Source organism: Caretta caretta, chromosome 5 (genome assembly GCF_965140235.1).
Source record: "Caretta caretta isolate rCarCar2 chromosome 5, rCarCar1.hap1, whole genome shotgun sequence".
Taxonomy (NCBI): domain Eukaryota; kingdom Metazoa; phylum Chordata; order Testudines; family Cheloniidae; genus Caretta; species Caretta caretta.
In genome coordinates, this window is record NC_134210.1 from 44,275,633 (window position 1) to 44,290,236 (window position 14,604).

Here is a 14,604-nt window from a genome sequence, read left to right on the forward strand (position 1 = left end):
GACATTGAGAAAAGGGGATGTGGTTTTTAATCAGACTTGCCATTTGGAACACAGTTTATCCTGTCAAATACTAAGATTAACACTACGGATATTTGGGTGACAGGTGGGTTCCTTAAAGGGGTTTTTAGCAGATCATTGTACAAAATGCTGAGGATCAGAGAAACTCAATTCCTCTTCCTAAAACATACAGTATTGCTGTGGTTTTGCTGCTTTTATTACCCACAGCGGCGCTTGTAATAGAAAGTTGCAAAATTCCTCTTGGATAATTAAATGGGAGGAAAAATAAAAATGAAACTTGACATGTTTTGTTGTTCGTAATGATCGCAGGATGGATATTTGTTGTAGGAGGCGGACAAAGGTGAAAAACTTTAGTTTAAACATTTTTGCCACAAAATGCCTTTTTTGGTTGTGTTTTGCGTGAAATGTATTCTTCAGTAACTAACATACATCTTTTGGTGTAGTACATCCTTATGGAGTAATTAAGTTTGTTGCCAGTAAAATATCTTGATTTACTTGGTATCTTTCAAAGATTGCCAATAACAGAAACCTGTGTTTTACAATCATTTTAGCTTTCTTTTGACATAATGATTGTTGTAAATCATAGCACAAATTAGAATTTTGAGGTATGTACTATTTAATTTGCAGCCGGGCTACAAATAACTTTTTTCCCCCTCCTCTGCAGCACTGCCTCCTAAGCCACCGAAACCTAATACTGTAATTAACAACGGTATGAATAACAACATGTCTTTACAAGATGCTGAATGGTATTGGGGAGATATCTCAAGGTAAGTCAGCAAAAGGCATGTATGTATTTGCTATATTCTCTTTTGTTTTCTACTTAACTACAGAAGAATGATTGTTGTATTAAGAACCATTTTCAGAACATTTTCCAACACAAACATACCATAGATGGTTTTGTTGCAAAGATGACTAAAAAGTGACTGACAGTCAGTTAGAATGCAGTATGTCCAAAAATATAATTCTTTGTAAGTTGTTCTATTATTTTAAGACCTCTATATGAAACACTAGCATGAAAGGACAACACTAATAACCATCATTTTTCCTCCTCCTAGCATCCAAAACCATAACTCTGAGGCACAATACTGTTGTGTTAATAAACCAGACTAAAAAATGCTGTGTATAAGCAACATTTTTGACCTTACTATATATAGATACAGTAGTAGAGTGTCACTGGATGCTCCAATTGTGCAGGCTTGTATGAACAAGTAGGAAGAACTTTGCAGAAATATAAATCTGTTCCAGCAGTGGGAGGGTATTGGATACAGCATTTTTATATTCCATTTGTTCACCAGTAGAACTATGAAATAAATGTAATGTTCTTAAGGAGATAGAGAAGGCTGATGAAAAAAGCAAAGATGTATTTCTGTTTTAAGAAAGATAGAGGGAGAAATGATAGATTACAGTGAGGAAATTAGTAAGAGGTAGTCATTGTTTACTTTTGCTTTCATTTTAGGGAAGAAGTAAATGAGAAGCTTCGTGACACTGCTGATGGTACCTTTTTGGTACGAGATGCTTCTACCAAAATGCATGGAGACTACACGCTTACACTAAGGTAAAATACTCAGCTAGATTCTGATATTGGAATATATTCTTACAGAGCTGCATTTAAAAATGCTACTTTCTTTTGGCAAGAGCATCCGAAGTATGGCTGACTGTTTTCCAAACTATATTTACAGGAAAGGAGGAAATAACAAATTAATCAAAATATTTCACCGAGATGGGAAGTACGGCTTTTCAGACCCATTAACTTTCAACTCTGTGGTTGAGCTAATAAACCACTACCGGAATGAATCTCTAGCCCAGTATAATCCGAAACTGGATGTAAAATTACTTTATCCAGTATCCAAGTACCAGCAGGTAATATTTTTTATTCTGTTTATGTACAGAAAAGTTATTAGCGTGTAGAGCCATTCAATATGGAGAAACTCTCTTCAGTTAATATTTGAGATACGAATAAACTGGATCTAAGACTTAAAAAAAAAAAAAAAAAGCAACTCTACAAATTGTACATCAAACAATACAAACTTTAAATACTCTACATAGTTTATTAAGAAATAAACTTACCAGGTTAAATATGACAATTTTAATGATGAAATATATAATTTTCAGCATAATGCTATGTGCTGGCAGTGCAAAATTGTCTTTTGTGCTTAATTTCATTTCAAATGTGCATATTATATGCATTCAGTACATCTCTTCTCCATATTGTGAGAGAAATGTCAAGTTATAGTGTATTTCTTTCTAATGGTCACTTTTTTCTTAACCAATTTTATTATGAAATTTGTACTGTGTAACTGCTCCTTTACTGGATATATTTCCTTCTGCTTATCCTCCCAGGATCAAGTTGTGAAAGAGGACAGTATTGAAGCAGTGGGAAAGAAATTACATGAATATAACACTCAGTTCCAAGAAAAGAGTCGAGAATATGACAGACTCTATGAAGATTACACCAGAACATCTCAGGTGAGTTATCTTTGAAGCAGGACTTGTAGAGTGCAGGACTTCTTATTTGGTTTTAGAAGGACATTGACATAAATTGCTAATGTTAACTTTGAGGTACTTTTTTCTTTTCTTCTTTTAAAAGACAAAAGTTGCTTGATGTGATAGTTCAGTAAGTTGGAATCATTTACTCATGTCTGCGCACTGTTACCCACTGCGCACTATAACCATAGGTTGGTACCCTCCTCTTGGCTTGGCAGCAGCTCTGCATATTGACCATTTGTAGGGTCTGGATCCCCATGCCTTGAAGGCACAAATTCAAACTACAATGCCTTAGAATTTCTCTCGAGAGAAAGGTATCATGTACAAAATGTATGGCACGTGGGTGTGACAACTAGACACAGTGCAGGAATGAATAGCAACCCACCTCTCTCATATTTACCAGTAATTAGCAGAGCCTGGGAATGCCAGGGAAGTGGCACTGTTTTATAGTTGCAGAATGAATACTGTGCCTTCTGGAACCTGCAAAAAACATACCTAAAAGATAGGAATTTTGAAAGATACTGGAGATGTGGGTGAAACGCCAAGTGATCACTCAGATCAGCTTAGTATTTCAAGAGTCCCAACTATACCTGTAGGGGTACAAAGGGTAAAGTGAGGGCAGTTTCGAAAGGCTCCAATTGTAAAAATAAAACTAATATATAAAACAAATGTAGTAGATAATTCTACCTATGGTCATTGCCTTTCTTGGAAAGCAGCATCATTGTAGCAAGTTGTACAAGGCTCGCTTTTCATATATTGTAAAGGTCTACAGATGACTCACATGTTGCTTCAGGGATATTAAAGTACAATCATTTTGCTACAAAATAACTTAAACCTTTCCAGAGATATAGGCCAGTAAATCATCCCTTCAGTTTTATAGGGTCTATAATGATGATTACTTTATTTACAGGAAATTCAAATGAAAAGAACGGCTATTGAAGCATTTAATGAAACAATAAAAATATTTGAAGAGCAGTGCCAGACACAAGAAAGATACAGCAAAGAGTATATTGAAAAGTTTAAACGGGAAGGAAATGAAAAAGAAATACAGAGGTTTGTACCAGTGCTTATCTGTTTAAAATGTGTGTGATTTAGACAAAGTAAAAAAATACAAAGTCCATACATGAGAAGGTACGTCAACGAAATAAATCTGAAATGCAGTGGGTGACAGCTTACAAATTTTGCAACTGAATCTTGAAAAATAAATCTTCTCTTAGATGTTTACAAGTGAAAATAGGAAACCTGGATTATGTACCAGGATCTAACAAAGTATAACAAACCTAATTCTTCTTTTCAGAATAATGCACAACTATGAGAAGTTGAAGTCTCGAATAAGTGAAATTGTGGACAGCAGACGTAGACTAGAAGAGGATTTAAAGAAGCAAGCGGCTGAATATAGAGAGATTGACAAACGTATGAACAGCATTAAACCAGACCTTATACAATTGAGAAAGACAAGAGACCAGTACTTGATGTAAGTACATATATGAATTACAAAGAATTTAGTTTTCCCATAATGTCCAACTTTTGCCGATTAAAAATATATATAAACCTGTTTTTAATTATTTTCCAGGTGGTTGACTCAAAAAGGTGTTCGGCAAAAGAAGTTGAATGAATGGCTGGGCAATGAAAATACAGAAGAGTAAGTATTTAAGGAATTGAATACTCCTGAAATCAAATAATGCTACACACTAATGAGTTTAAGCATGTTTAGTTCAGTGACTGTAGGAAGACTCTCAGGCACAGCACATCTGAGCATAGCTGATACTGGTTTGGACCTGACAACCTGTTTTACTGAGAATATTAGCAAGGGCACCAGTCTTATCCTTTGCTCTTCTATGAATACCTAAGAGAGGTATATGGTCAGGTGACTATAATGAGGAATTGGAATCTAGGATTCTGGGTTCAGCTCTTGACTCCATCACTGACCTCTTGAAAGACTTGAACTTAAAACTCTAACCTTGCTGCTCCTGTCTGTAAAATGGGGATCGTAGGATATACATTCCTCAGAGGGGTATTATGTAGCTGAATTAATATTTATAAAACACTCTGAGAAATTCTGATGACAGGCTCTCTACAAGCGCAAAGTATTGGTGGTGGTTAGTATCAACCATCACCAGAGATGGACATGATCCAGAGCGTGGATCTGCTCTGCCTTTATATTCCAGTTTATGACTTGTCTGAGTAGAGGCAGATATTGTTCTGTCATTAAAGCAAATGAGTTGGATACAGGTTTTTAACTTGCTTTGGCCACTGGACCATCACCACACACAGATCATGGGTGAAAAGTGTTGATCATGTAACTGTCAACTATTCCAGGCTAGGTGAGGTGACTATAGTGATGGATTCTAGTTTCCCTTTAAAACCAAATCTAACCAACAGAAACTTCATGAATCAAAGGTTTCAGAGGAACAGCCGTGTTAGTCTGTATTCGCAAAAAGAAAAGGAGTACTTGTGGCACCTTAGAGACTAACCAATTTATTTGAGCATGAGCTTTCGTGAGCTACAGCTCACTTCATCAGATGTTTACCGTGGAAACTGCAGCAGACTTTATATACACACAGAGAATATGAAACAATACCTCCTCCCACCCCACTGTCCTGCTGGTAATAGCTTATCTAAAGTGATCAACAGGTGGGCCATTTCCAGCACAAATCCAGGTTTTCTCACCCTCCACCCCCCCACACAAGTGTGTATATAAAGTCTGCTGCAGTTTCCACGGTAAACATCTGTTGAAGTGAGCTGTAGCTCACGAAAGCTCATGCTCAAATAAATTGGTTAGTCTCTAAGGTGCCACAAGTACTCCTTTTCTTTTCATGAATCAAAGAGTAACTTCATGAATCAATAGTGTAAAAAAAGTAAAACCTGAATTTCAGAAGAGGTGTCAGTGGAATTCATATCCTGTTTAACATTATCACCCTGTGTTGCTTCCTGTCCTTGCCTTCTACACTTCCTTTCTTGGTCAGAGGTAGCTGCAGCATGGTCAGTGATGTGTTTTTCTATGGTTCCACTCTAGCTTTGTCTAAAATAGTGGTTTGGCTTTTCTTAGTTGTCTTCTATTGCTATAGAACTGGTGCAGCTCCACTGGGATTGGCAGTCGTGGAAGTATTGGATAGACAGGGCACAGGCATTTTTACAACCATGTTGTTTAACCTTTCAGAGCACAGGTAGAAGATAAGGTGGTAAAAATGTAGGCAGCCAGTCTCCATTAGCCCTCCCATCATTGTTATGACAAGAATTCTGCACCAAAGTGCAGATACATAATTAGTTAAACAACCACAAAAAGTAACTATGAATGGAGTGATGTCAGATTGAAAGGAGATCTCAAGTGGGTTTCCACAGGAATCTGTTCTGGGTGTTATTTAACATCTTTATTAATGACCTGGATGTAGGACTAGAGAGCATACTGATCAGATTCGCAGATGACACTAAGGTGAGGGAGCGGGGCCCGCAAACACTTTAGAGAACAGAACTAAAATTCAGAGGGATCTTGATAAATTGGAGAACTGGACTATAGACAACAAAATGAAATTCAACAAAGACAATAAGGTGCTACAAATCACTAGAGGTGATAGTGCCACTCTACTTAGCGCTGGTTAGGCCTCAGTTGGAGTACTGTGTTCAATTTTGGTCACTGCTATAAAGAAGGGATGTAGAGAAACTGGAAAGGATCAAGAGGCAAGCGACAAAGATGATCAAAGGGATGGAATGCAAGCCATATGGGCAAAGGCTGAAGGAACTGGGTATGTTTAGTTTGGAAAAGATTAAGGGGGGGATATGATAGAGGTCTTCAAAAACTTGAAAGGCTACCATAAAAAAGGATGGAGAAAAAATTTGCCCTCTTGTCACAGGGGGCAGGACAAGAGGCAATGGGCTCAAACTACAGCATAGCAGATTTAGATTAAATCTCAGGAAATACTTCCTAACTGTAAGAACAGTAGTACAATAGTACAAGCTGCCTAGGGAAGTCGTGGAAGCTACGTCACTGGAGGTTTTCAAGAAGAGGCTGGATAGCCACCTGTCTTAGATGATTTAGACACAACTAGTCCTGCATCTTGGCAGGGGGATTAGACTAGATGACCTGTGCAGTTCCTTCTAATCCTATGGCTCTGTGATTTTCTTCTTAACGCTAGAGCCAATTGGAGATTGCTCCAAAATAAGGCTAGTGCAGACAAGGCCACAGTTTGGGAACATAGGATCCAAATATGAAATGAAACATTGAAAAAATAGCTTTTATTTATTTTGTCTTTCCTTGCTAATGAGCCATCTGATTTCTGCTCAAATTTATGCTGACACCATTCAGATTGTTTTCTGAAGTAATAATATAGCCAAAATAAACACTGAAAATGAGAATAAACAGACAACTGGGATCCTTGTCTAGGAGATAGCTGGAGTTAAAGTGGTAGAAATACAAATAAGGGCAATGGGGTGTGACAGGATAAGGAAGGTAGATGGTGTTCATTAGTGAGAGAAACCAGAATCTTCCAAAGAAACTGAATTCCAACAGTGGACACTGATGTTTGTAGCAGAGATTGAGGCTAACTAGAATCAAGGAATTGGGGATGAATGAGAAGCCGTATTTACTCAGTGCTTGAAAAACTGACCAGACACCTACTAGCCAGAGGTCTAAATCTACTAGCCAAAAGTATACCGATGGACAAATTTGGAGGGTCCCATCAGTGCAGGCTAGCAGCCATACCTTGGTGTGCGGAGGGAGCGTTATTCCACTTCTTCACAGTCTCCAGCTGCTTGTTTACTGTCGAGGTGCTGTCCTTTAACCCTGGTTGGAGGCTTTATCTAGCTACAGTAGTCTGAATAACTATGAAATTCCATCCTATGTGGCTGATGGAAGAGAGAAAAGCTTTCTGTATCCTAATTGCAGAAAGGCATGGGGAGGGAAGAGCCTCTATTCTGTACCTTTCTTAGAACCCCCCGTTTGCAGCAGAGAGGAGAGAGAAGTCTATTATGCTGCCCTTTCCAGACCTTTTATTTTTTTGGGTCTCTTTCCCAAAATGAATAATTCACTTGCCCCTCTCTGCTGTTGCACATAACTTTCCCAAACCGCAGCATGAAATTGAACTGATTCCTGACAATTTCACTGCTGACCACAGAGTTCTGACCATCAGCAATGAAACTGACCTAGGGTGCTGTTCAGTTTGCTGGGCCTGTTGCTTGCCAAAATTAGGAGCAGCAGCAGAAGCACTCTCTGAAGACTCAGGAAGATAACACTGCCTCCATTTATATTTCTTTCATACTTATAAGGGTATCTGCACAGTAATGCTAGAAATAACATTTTTATTTTTACATGAAAACTTAAAGTCAGAAGAATTATATGGCTTGGGCCCCTGTACTCACCTTCCTACTAGTGGGTTTTTTCAAGTCTTGCTGCCTGTACCTAGTTTCTTCTCTGTGACATTACTGAATGTGGCTTGCTGGTGTAGGCATATGATTCTTGCTTGGGGTGAGAGAGAGATCCCAGGTTCAAAAAACCTTGGACAAGCCCTTGCAAAGGCTATGTTTGAGGGCTGGACTTGATGACTTCTCGAGGTCCTGACAAGCTCTACATTTCTGTGATTATCCTTTTCATATTTGTACAGCCAATACTCTATGGTTGAAGATGATGAGGATTTGCCCCATCATGATGAGCGAACGTGGAATGTGGGAAATATCAACAGAAGCCAAGCTGAAAATCTGCTACGGGGAAAACGGGATGGAACATTCCTTGTTCGGGAGAGCAGCAAACAGGGTTGCTATGCCTGCTCTGTTGTGTATGTATCCTGATTTTTTGCTTTGGTTGTAAAAGCATAGAGGTGACAATGAGGTTAAAAAAAATTGTTGCTAGTAAGTTTATCTGGGTGATGAGCAAGAAATCCTGTTAGGGCCTGATCTCAGTGACTTCAGCAGGCTTGGGACTGGGCTGTCAGGATCATCTACCCTCATTACTGCTCCTCTGCGTCCTGCAAAGTTCAACCCTGGGAAGTTCCCACAGACGGACCTTAGAGTGAAGGGGGAGAATGACAGCATAGAACTACTGGCTGCCGATCCACTAAGTTCTTTGTACCTTCTGCCTACCCAAACAGTGTGTAAAGCATGACACCCTGAGAATTCTAGTTAGATGTAAGATGTATGGAATTATTCCAATGTAGAATACTGTCATTTTGTATATTTACCAACATTTATATATTTACTGTCAATTCGCTATTCCCTAGCCTGTTCTTTAACACGTAAACTTTGCTTTCTTGACAAATTAAAAACCTTTCTATTTTTTTCCCTTTAGGGTGGATGGAGAAGTAAAGCACTGTGTCATAAACAAAACCCCTACTGGGTATGGATTTGCAGAGCCATATAACTTGTACAGCTCTCTTAAAGAACTGGTGCTACATTACCAACACACATCACTCGTGCAGCACAATGACTCTCTCAATGTCACACTAGCCTATCCAGTATATACACAGCAGAGGCGATGAAGACCTTAATACTCAGTTTTAAAACAAAAAAATCAACAACACTGAGGCCTCTGGAGAGAGATGGTTCCTTTCAGCCTGATTTGTGAATTTCAGCTGCAGTATCAAAGTTGTCTGTCTTCAGATGGGACTAGAGCTTTCTTGACAACTGCAGTGGGAGAGATCACAGTATTAAGCTGTGAATGTATGTTTCTAATCTAAAGTGCTTTTTTATTGAGAAAAGAAAAACACAAGAGAGGGAAATGCTATACCTATCTCCCTGCAGGAACATAGAGGCCTTTAACCATGGTGCTTGTTTACGATCTCTTTGAAGCTTTACCAGCTAGAATGTGGGATTCTGCAGACCCCAGGGGCAACAGGTCTGTGTAATTCTGTTTATGGAATTTCTCGGTCATGGCGAGGTTCAGATTTGGTGTTGCTGTACTCAGTGGATCCAGGCACAGAGCATTGTGGATTTTCGTTTCCTGATGAATGATATGTAGCAGAATGGCACTTTCACTTATAAGGGACACTTTAAAAAGACTTCGGTTACAGTATGTTGTTCAGAGGAAATGATGTAATAGCAAAGTGCCAGGAAGTGTTTTGTTTAGACGTTTAAAATCTCGTGTTAAGAACATATTTAAGACTGAAGAGAATGGGACTTTCAATGGCATATGGTATATAAAAATGTACATAGTGGATGACTAACTATCATCAATGGAAACTATCAATACCAAACTGCTTCTAGTTTCTCTTTTCTGTTTGCTGAAAGCTGAATCCTTAGACAGTGCTATGCAATACTGAATTTTCTTTTGGTTGTATTTCTTTTTCAAGTATACCTACAGGATAAGCTTTTTTTCCTGTTTTTTTGTTGCCTGAAAAATGTTTTTCCTGAGTATTATTTTTTGTTAATATTCATTTTGTTGTTCGGGTTTTGTTTTGTTTTGTTTTGTTTTTAAGAAATGTACAGGATGCCAGTAAAAATTGGCTTCAGAATTAAAACTATGAATAGTTTACAGGTTTCCTTGTATAGAAGGTTAAAAAGTTCCTTTTCCCCCCCCTCCCCCCCTCTGGACTAAATATTTTGTTGGGCCGTGCCTGATAAGCTTCAAAGCTGCTTTATTCAATAAAAATATATGAGCATTACAAAGTATCACTGAGTCTAAAAATATTGTTTCAAGGATATCTTTAGAATACGGTACCATGCTGTATTTGCTTCTTGGTGCATTTTGAACGTCTGTCCCGATTGTCTTTGTATTTGGAAGGGGAAAAAATGTACACCCCCTCCTGAGCATTACTGCGGAAGAACAAATGAAACCCTGGATACTAGAGCAGTCCGTTTGGATTTCAAGCTCCATCCACATAGTAAATCCATCATAAAAAGCAAATCCAGCATCTTGACCTACCATAGTAGACTTTTTGTCAGCATGCCAAGCTACCTTTCATTTCATATGAAGGAAGAAGTTTCTCTAAAATGTGTTTGTTTTTTGTATTACTAGAAAAAGACTCCCAAGTTTGTTCTGAACAATAGGGTACAAGACAGGGTTAATTCAGATGAGAAACCCTTGGTTTTTTAACATTAGGATTTCCATAACAAACTTTTGATGTTTTTCACAAACTTATTTGCTGAAAGGTAATGTCATCTAAAAGAATAAATTTTAGGTACCAGAGAGTTACAGGATTTCTGTTAGTTAAAGAAACAAAGGATGTCAGTGTCCCACTTACCAAAATTGTAAAGGGTTATTCACTGTGGGTTTCTGACATGGTTATCCACTCACAACATTGGAAAAATTCATGCTGCTGCTTCACGTTTTACAGATTAATAGGGCAGTGATGTCTGAGAGGACTCTTGAAGATTTTTAGTCCAGGTGAAGATATGAATTTGTTTTTCCTTTGAACTACAAGTGGAATACCTTTTATTGTTAAAGGGAGTTAGTTGCATGCACAATGGAAGGAATAAATCCCATTGAGTTCTCTGATTATTGCCACCTTTCAAAAATGTACATCTCTTAAAAGGAAGTATTAAGTACTTATTTAGAAATCTGTACCTTTTAGAAATACTGTTAGGCAATTAGTTTGTCACCTGTGGTTTATTTCTACATTACCTCTTCATTTCTGATGCTGTGAGATTTTTGTTTTTATTTTGGTTTTGGTTTTTTAGCCTGTTGACTTTGCTTTTCTGTGGAATGTATTTTATCTTACCAGAACCTAATCTTTCACATATCAGGGAGCAAAGCTCAACCATCATTAATGTCTCAGGACAATTACAATTTCAAAATCAAACTGAACTTTTTTCCAGTTATACAAGCCTACAGTTCATCTCTCCTTCCCAGGCAGACTTCTCAGAGACCATCTGAATTTGTTTTTTCTAATGCCTTTCCTTGACTTTACCATTTATTCTGCTTTTAATGTCATTCAACAGAGCTCGAAATTCAAATCCATCCAGTTTTCAGCAATTAAGCAACCTTCGTGGTATGTCAACATATCCTTCTAAGGATAAAACAAAAATTAAAAATATTAAAGATGTTGGAGGAAAAGTATTACATTTATTTTCTTTAGGCAAAATGTATATGCATCATAGAATATCAAAGTTGGAAGGGACCTCAGGAGGTCATCTAGTCCAACCCCCTGCTCAAAGCAGGACCAGTCCCCAATGTTTGCCCCAGCTCCCTAAATGGCCCCCTCAAGGATTGAACTCACAACCCTTGGTTATATAGCCTGGATTGATGTGTCACTTAAAACTTTTCAGCAAAGGATGTAGTAGACAGACATTTGGGACCTGACTTTCCTCTCACGTCCACAGAAGTCAGTGGGCCCAGTTCTCAGCTGGGATACATTGGGTTGCTCCATTGTTTTAAGTGGTGCTAGGCCGATTTACACCACCTGAGGATCTGTGCTTACAGTGGAGAAAAACTAGTATATGTGAGAATCAGGCCCCTGACTTCTCTTGCACAAACAAGGACAAACAAGCACAAAGCTGAGAAGATTTTTTTCATTAAGGCATCTTAAGTTGAAATTTAGCCTGGACAAGGTCCAGGCACTACTTAAGGGTCATTTAAACCCTCAAAATAGGGCTTTAGTTGGTTTGATGTGGTGCCTAGGCCATGTGTGGGCTCTCTGCAAAGTGAGTTGTACAGTCCTGCAGCTTTGCCAAACACCTTTTTTGATTGCTGAGTTTTATGCCCTTTATATATTGTATGATCCACTCACTTTGGTTGAACTAAACCAGCTTTACTATACCTGGAAACTCAAACTTCATATGAAACAAAGGTATGTTGATATAACTGAAGAAACATGGTCCTTCTAATGTCATTTCAGCGGTAATTTTTCCATCTAATATGATTAAAGTTTTTGAATACTTAAGTCTCTGAGCTGCCGCAGTACTTTCTACAAGGCTGCTGAAAGGTAGATGTACATGTGACCACAAGAAAAGTGAGAGAAAGCAAATTATTGTTTCTTTAAACTGAAGCTTGGATTTGGGGGCCGGAGGGGGTGTGTGTGTGTGAATGGATCATAATCTAGGTGCATCTTACACCAAACACAGTCCTTTTGCTCAATCAAAACACATGCTGTCACTCATTTCTTTGTTTAAAAACAAACACACACCCCTTTTTTGGTGAAAGTTGTTTCCAAATCAAGTGAGAAGATTGTGTAGTTCTGTTTTTAAAAACAACTCATCTGGATGGTTCACTTATCTATCAAAAAATCTGTAAAGCCAAATCTTCTGTTTAATGCCAGCTGTTCTGTAGAAAAGGAGTGGCTTTGTCTTGTAATTGGCAATGAACTATAATGCTTGGGAAATCCTTCTGATGCTTCTAATTGGGAAAACTTCTGCCGGTTATAACACAGTGCTTTTGCTATGCATGGTATTCAGTTGGGAAAGTGAGTCCTGATATTATTTTTTCTTCAGGGTCACTTTAGAAATGGGCAGCTCAACGCACAATGCCTCCCATGGGACAAGGTTCCAAAATGCAACATTCTGTACAAAAAAGAAAATGAAATATTACTATCATAGAAGGCTAAACTGGACTGGTCTGTGAGCTGATAGTTACATTGCACTTGTCCCTATGAGACTGCATTAGCTGCCCAAGATGCTGCTATTTTTTGTATTCTTGTTTTAAAAATATAAAACTCTGTTCTGTTAAATGTCTTTAAAACATTAAAATTACTTTGTTTAAAAAAATGGTCTTGGAGGAGATGGAAGGTAGGATGGGTTGTAAATTGCCTTTACAAGGCAATAATAAAAATGTGCCTCCTTGAAATTTTGTTCAAGCTATAGATTTGATGGAGCTGTGTCTTGTTTTTAAGTTGCTTTAAAAATTGTACTAGGTCTTCAAACAGAATAAAGATTGTTTTGAAACTGCATTTTACTTGTTGAGGCCTCACTAAGGACTTTTTGAGAAGTTACTTCAACAGGTTACATCACTGACTCCTACAGTGTGCTTGTTCCCCACTTTGTAGAGGAGAATTGAAGGTGCATATTGGTGAAGGGAGCTAGTTAGCTTATGATTTATACTCATTCTTAATTATTCGTTTAACTTAGTGAAGTGACAGTAGCCACTGAAGAGCTCTGAAGTAGTCTCGTGCATATAATGACACCAAGAATGGTAGTTTTCTTAGATCGGTGACACTGCAAAATCAATGTAATGTTATAAGCCTGTTCCCTATAACTTCAGACTCTAGGTGTAATCCTGGCTCCACGGATGTCAATGAGGGTTTTTCCATTGACTTCCGTGGGGCCAGTATTTCATCCCTGTATCCAAATTTAACCTAGCAGCATGAACACAATCATCTACAAAAAACAATGAGAAAAAAAGAAAAAAAAAGTCATTCTCAATGTTATTTTCTTCCAGACTTTGCTAGTGGGAAATGTCTAATTGTCCCCACTTTTTAAAGAGGGTGGACTTGGGAAAAACAATCAAGATTTCCCTTTCCATATCCCCTAATAAAAGAACAAATCCAGACGTCTGAAGGTTTATAACCTTATCTGGGCAGGGCAGGCACCAGTTCTGTACATAGCAAATGTTCCATTTTAGAATTTGCACAAATAGTGCAAATTATAAGTGCATACTGGGGCCTCCAGAAATCACAGCATGCAAATAATAATAGTTCTTAATGTTTTCACAGCCCTAGTAGAGCTCCCATTGCTGGACACTCACCAGGGTCCCATGGTTTGGGTCCCATGATCTCATAACCTTCCCTGAGTCCTGGAGCCTACCCAAACCATCTCTGTGGCCTCTCTGGAATACTGCCTGGGCATAGACACTGACTGTTATTCCTCTGCAGAAGTCATACCTCGCAATCCAATTACCCATGGCATCTGGGTGACCTGTGGTGATCCCCCAAAACACTCCAATAGCTTAAGCAGAGCTCCAACCTTGTGGGCACTCTGGTTTACAGTTTCTCTCACCAGAGACACGGGATAGTTGAAACACATAACACACAGGCTATGTAAAGGGTTTCTAACACACTCTACGTTAGCACAAGCGATATACAGATCTAGACAAAACAATAAAACACCTGTATGTCATTCCCTGCCCCAATTCCCTCTCCACTTTTGAAGGTTGTTTGGGATTTGGTCAGAGTCCTATAGAGTATTCAGGATCCCACATCCTGCACATTGTTTCTCCACTGAATCCGGGAGTTTCTGTCTCACTGT

The 14,604-nt window shown here is 38.4% G+C and overlaps 1 protein-coding gene across 4 annotated transcripts in view; it reads left to right on the forward strand.

Annotated features, from left to right (window-relative positions):
* The window catches only part of PIK3R1 (phosphoinositide-3-kinase regulatory subunit 1), a 77,970-nt gene extending 64,660 nt beyond the window's left edge, over window positions 1-13,310 (forward strand). For all 4 annotated transcript variants that reach the window (XM_048849974.2, XM_075128509.1, XM_048849976.2 and 1 more), the window contains 9 exons: window positions 683-785; window positions 1,475-1,573; window positions 1,698-1,878; window positions 2,359-2,484; window positions 3,413-3,555; window positions 3,800-3,976; window positions 4,076-4,144; window positions 8,100-8,270; window positions 8,780-13,310. In XM_048849974.2, the coding sequence (XP_048705931.1) occupies window positions 683-785; window positions 1,475-1,573; window positions 1,698-1,878; window positions 2,359-2,484; window positions 3,413-3,555; window positions 3,800-3,976; window positions 4,076-4,144; window positions 8,100-8,270; window positions 8,780-8,969 (1,259 nt within the window). In that variant the 3' untranslated portion in view covers window positions 8,970-13,310. The remainder of the gene's footprint in view (window positions 1-682; window positions 786-1,474; window positions 1,574-1,697; window positions 1,879-2,358; window positions 2,485-3,412; window positions 3,556-3,799; window positions 3,977-4,075; window positions 4,145-8,099; window positions 8,271-8,779) is intronic.
* Window positions 13,311-14,604: the final 1,294 nt, after the last annotated feature.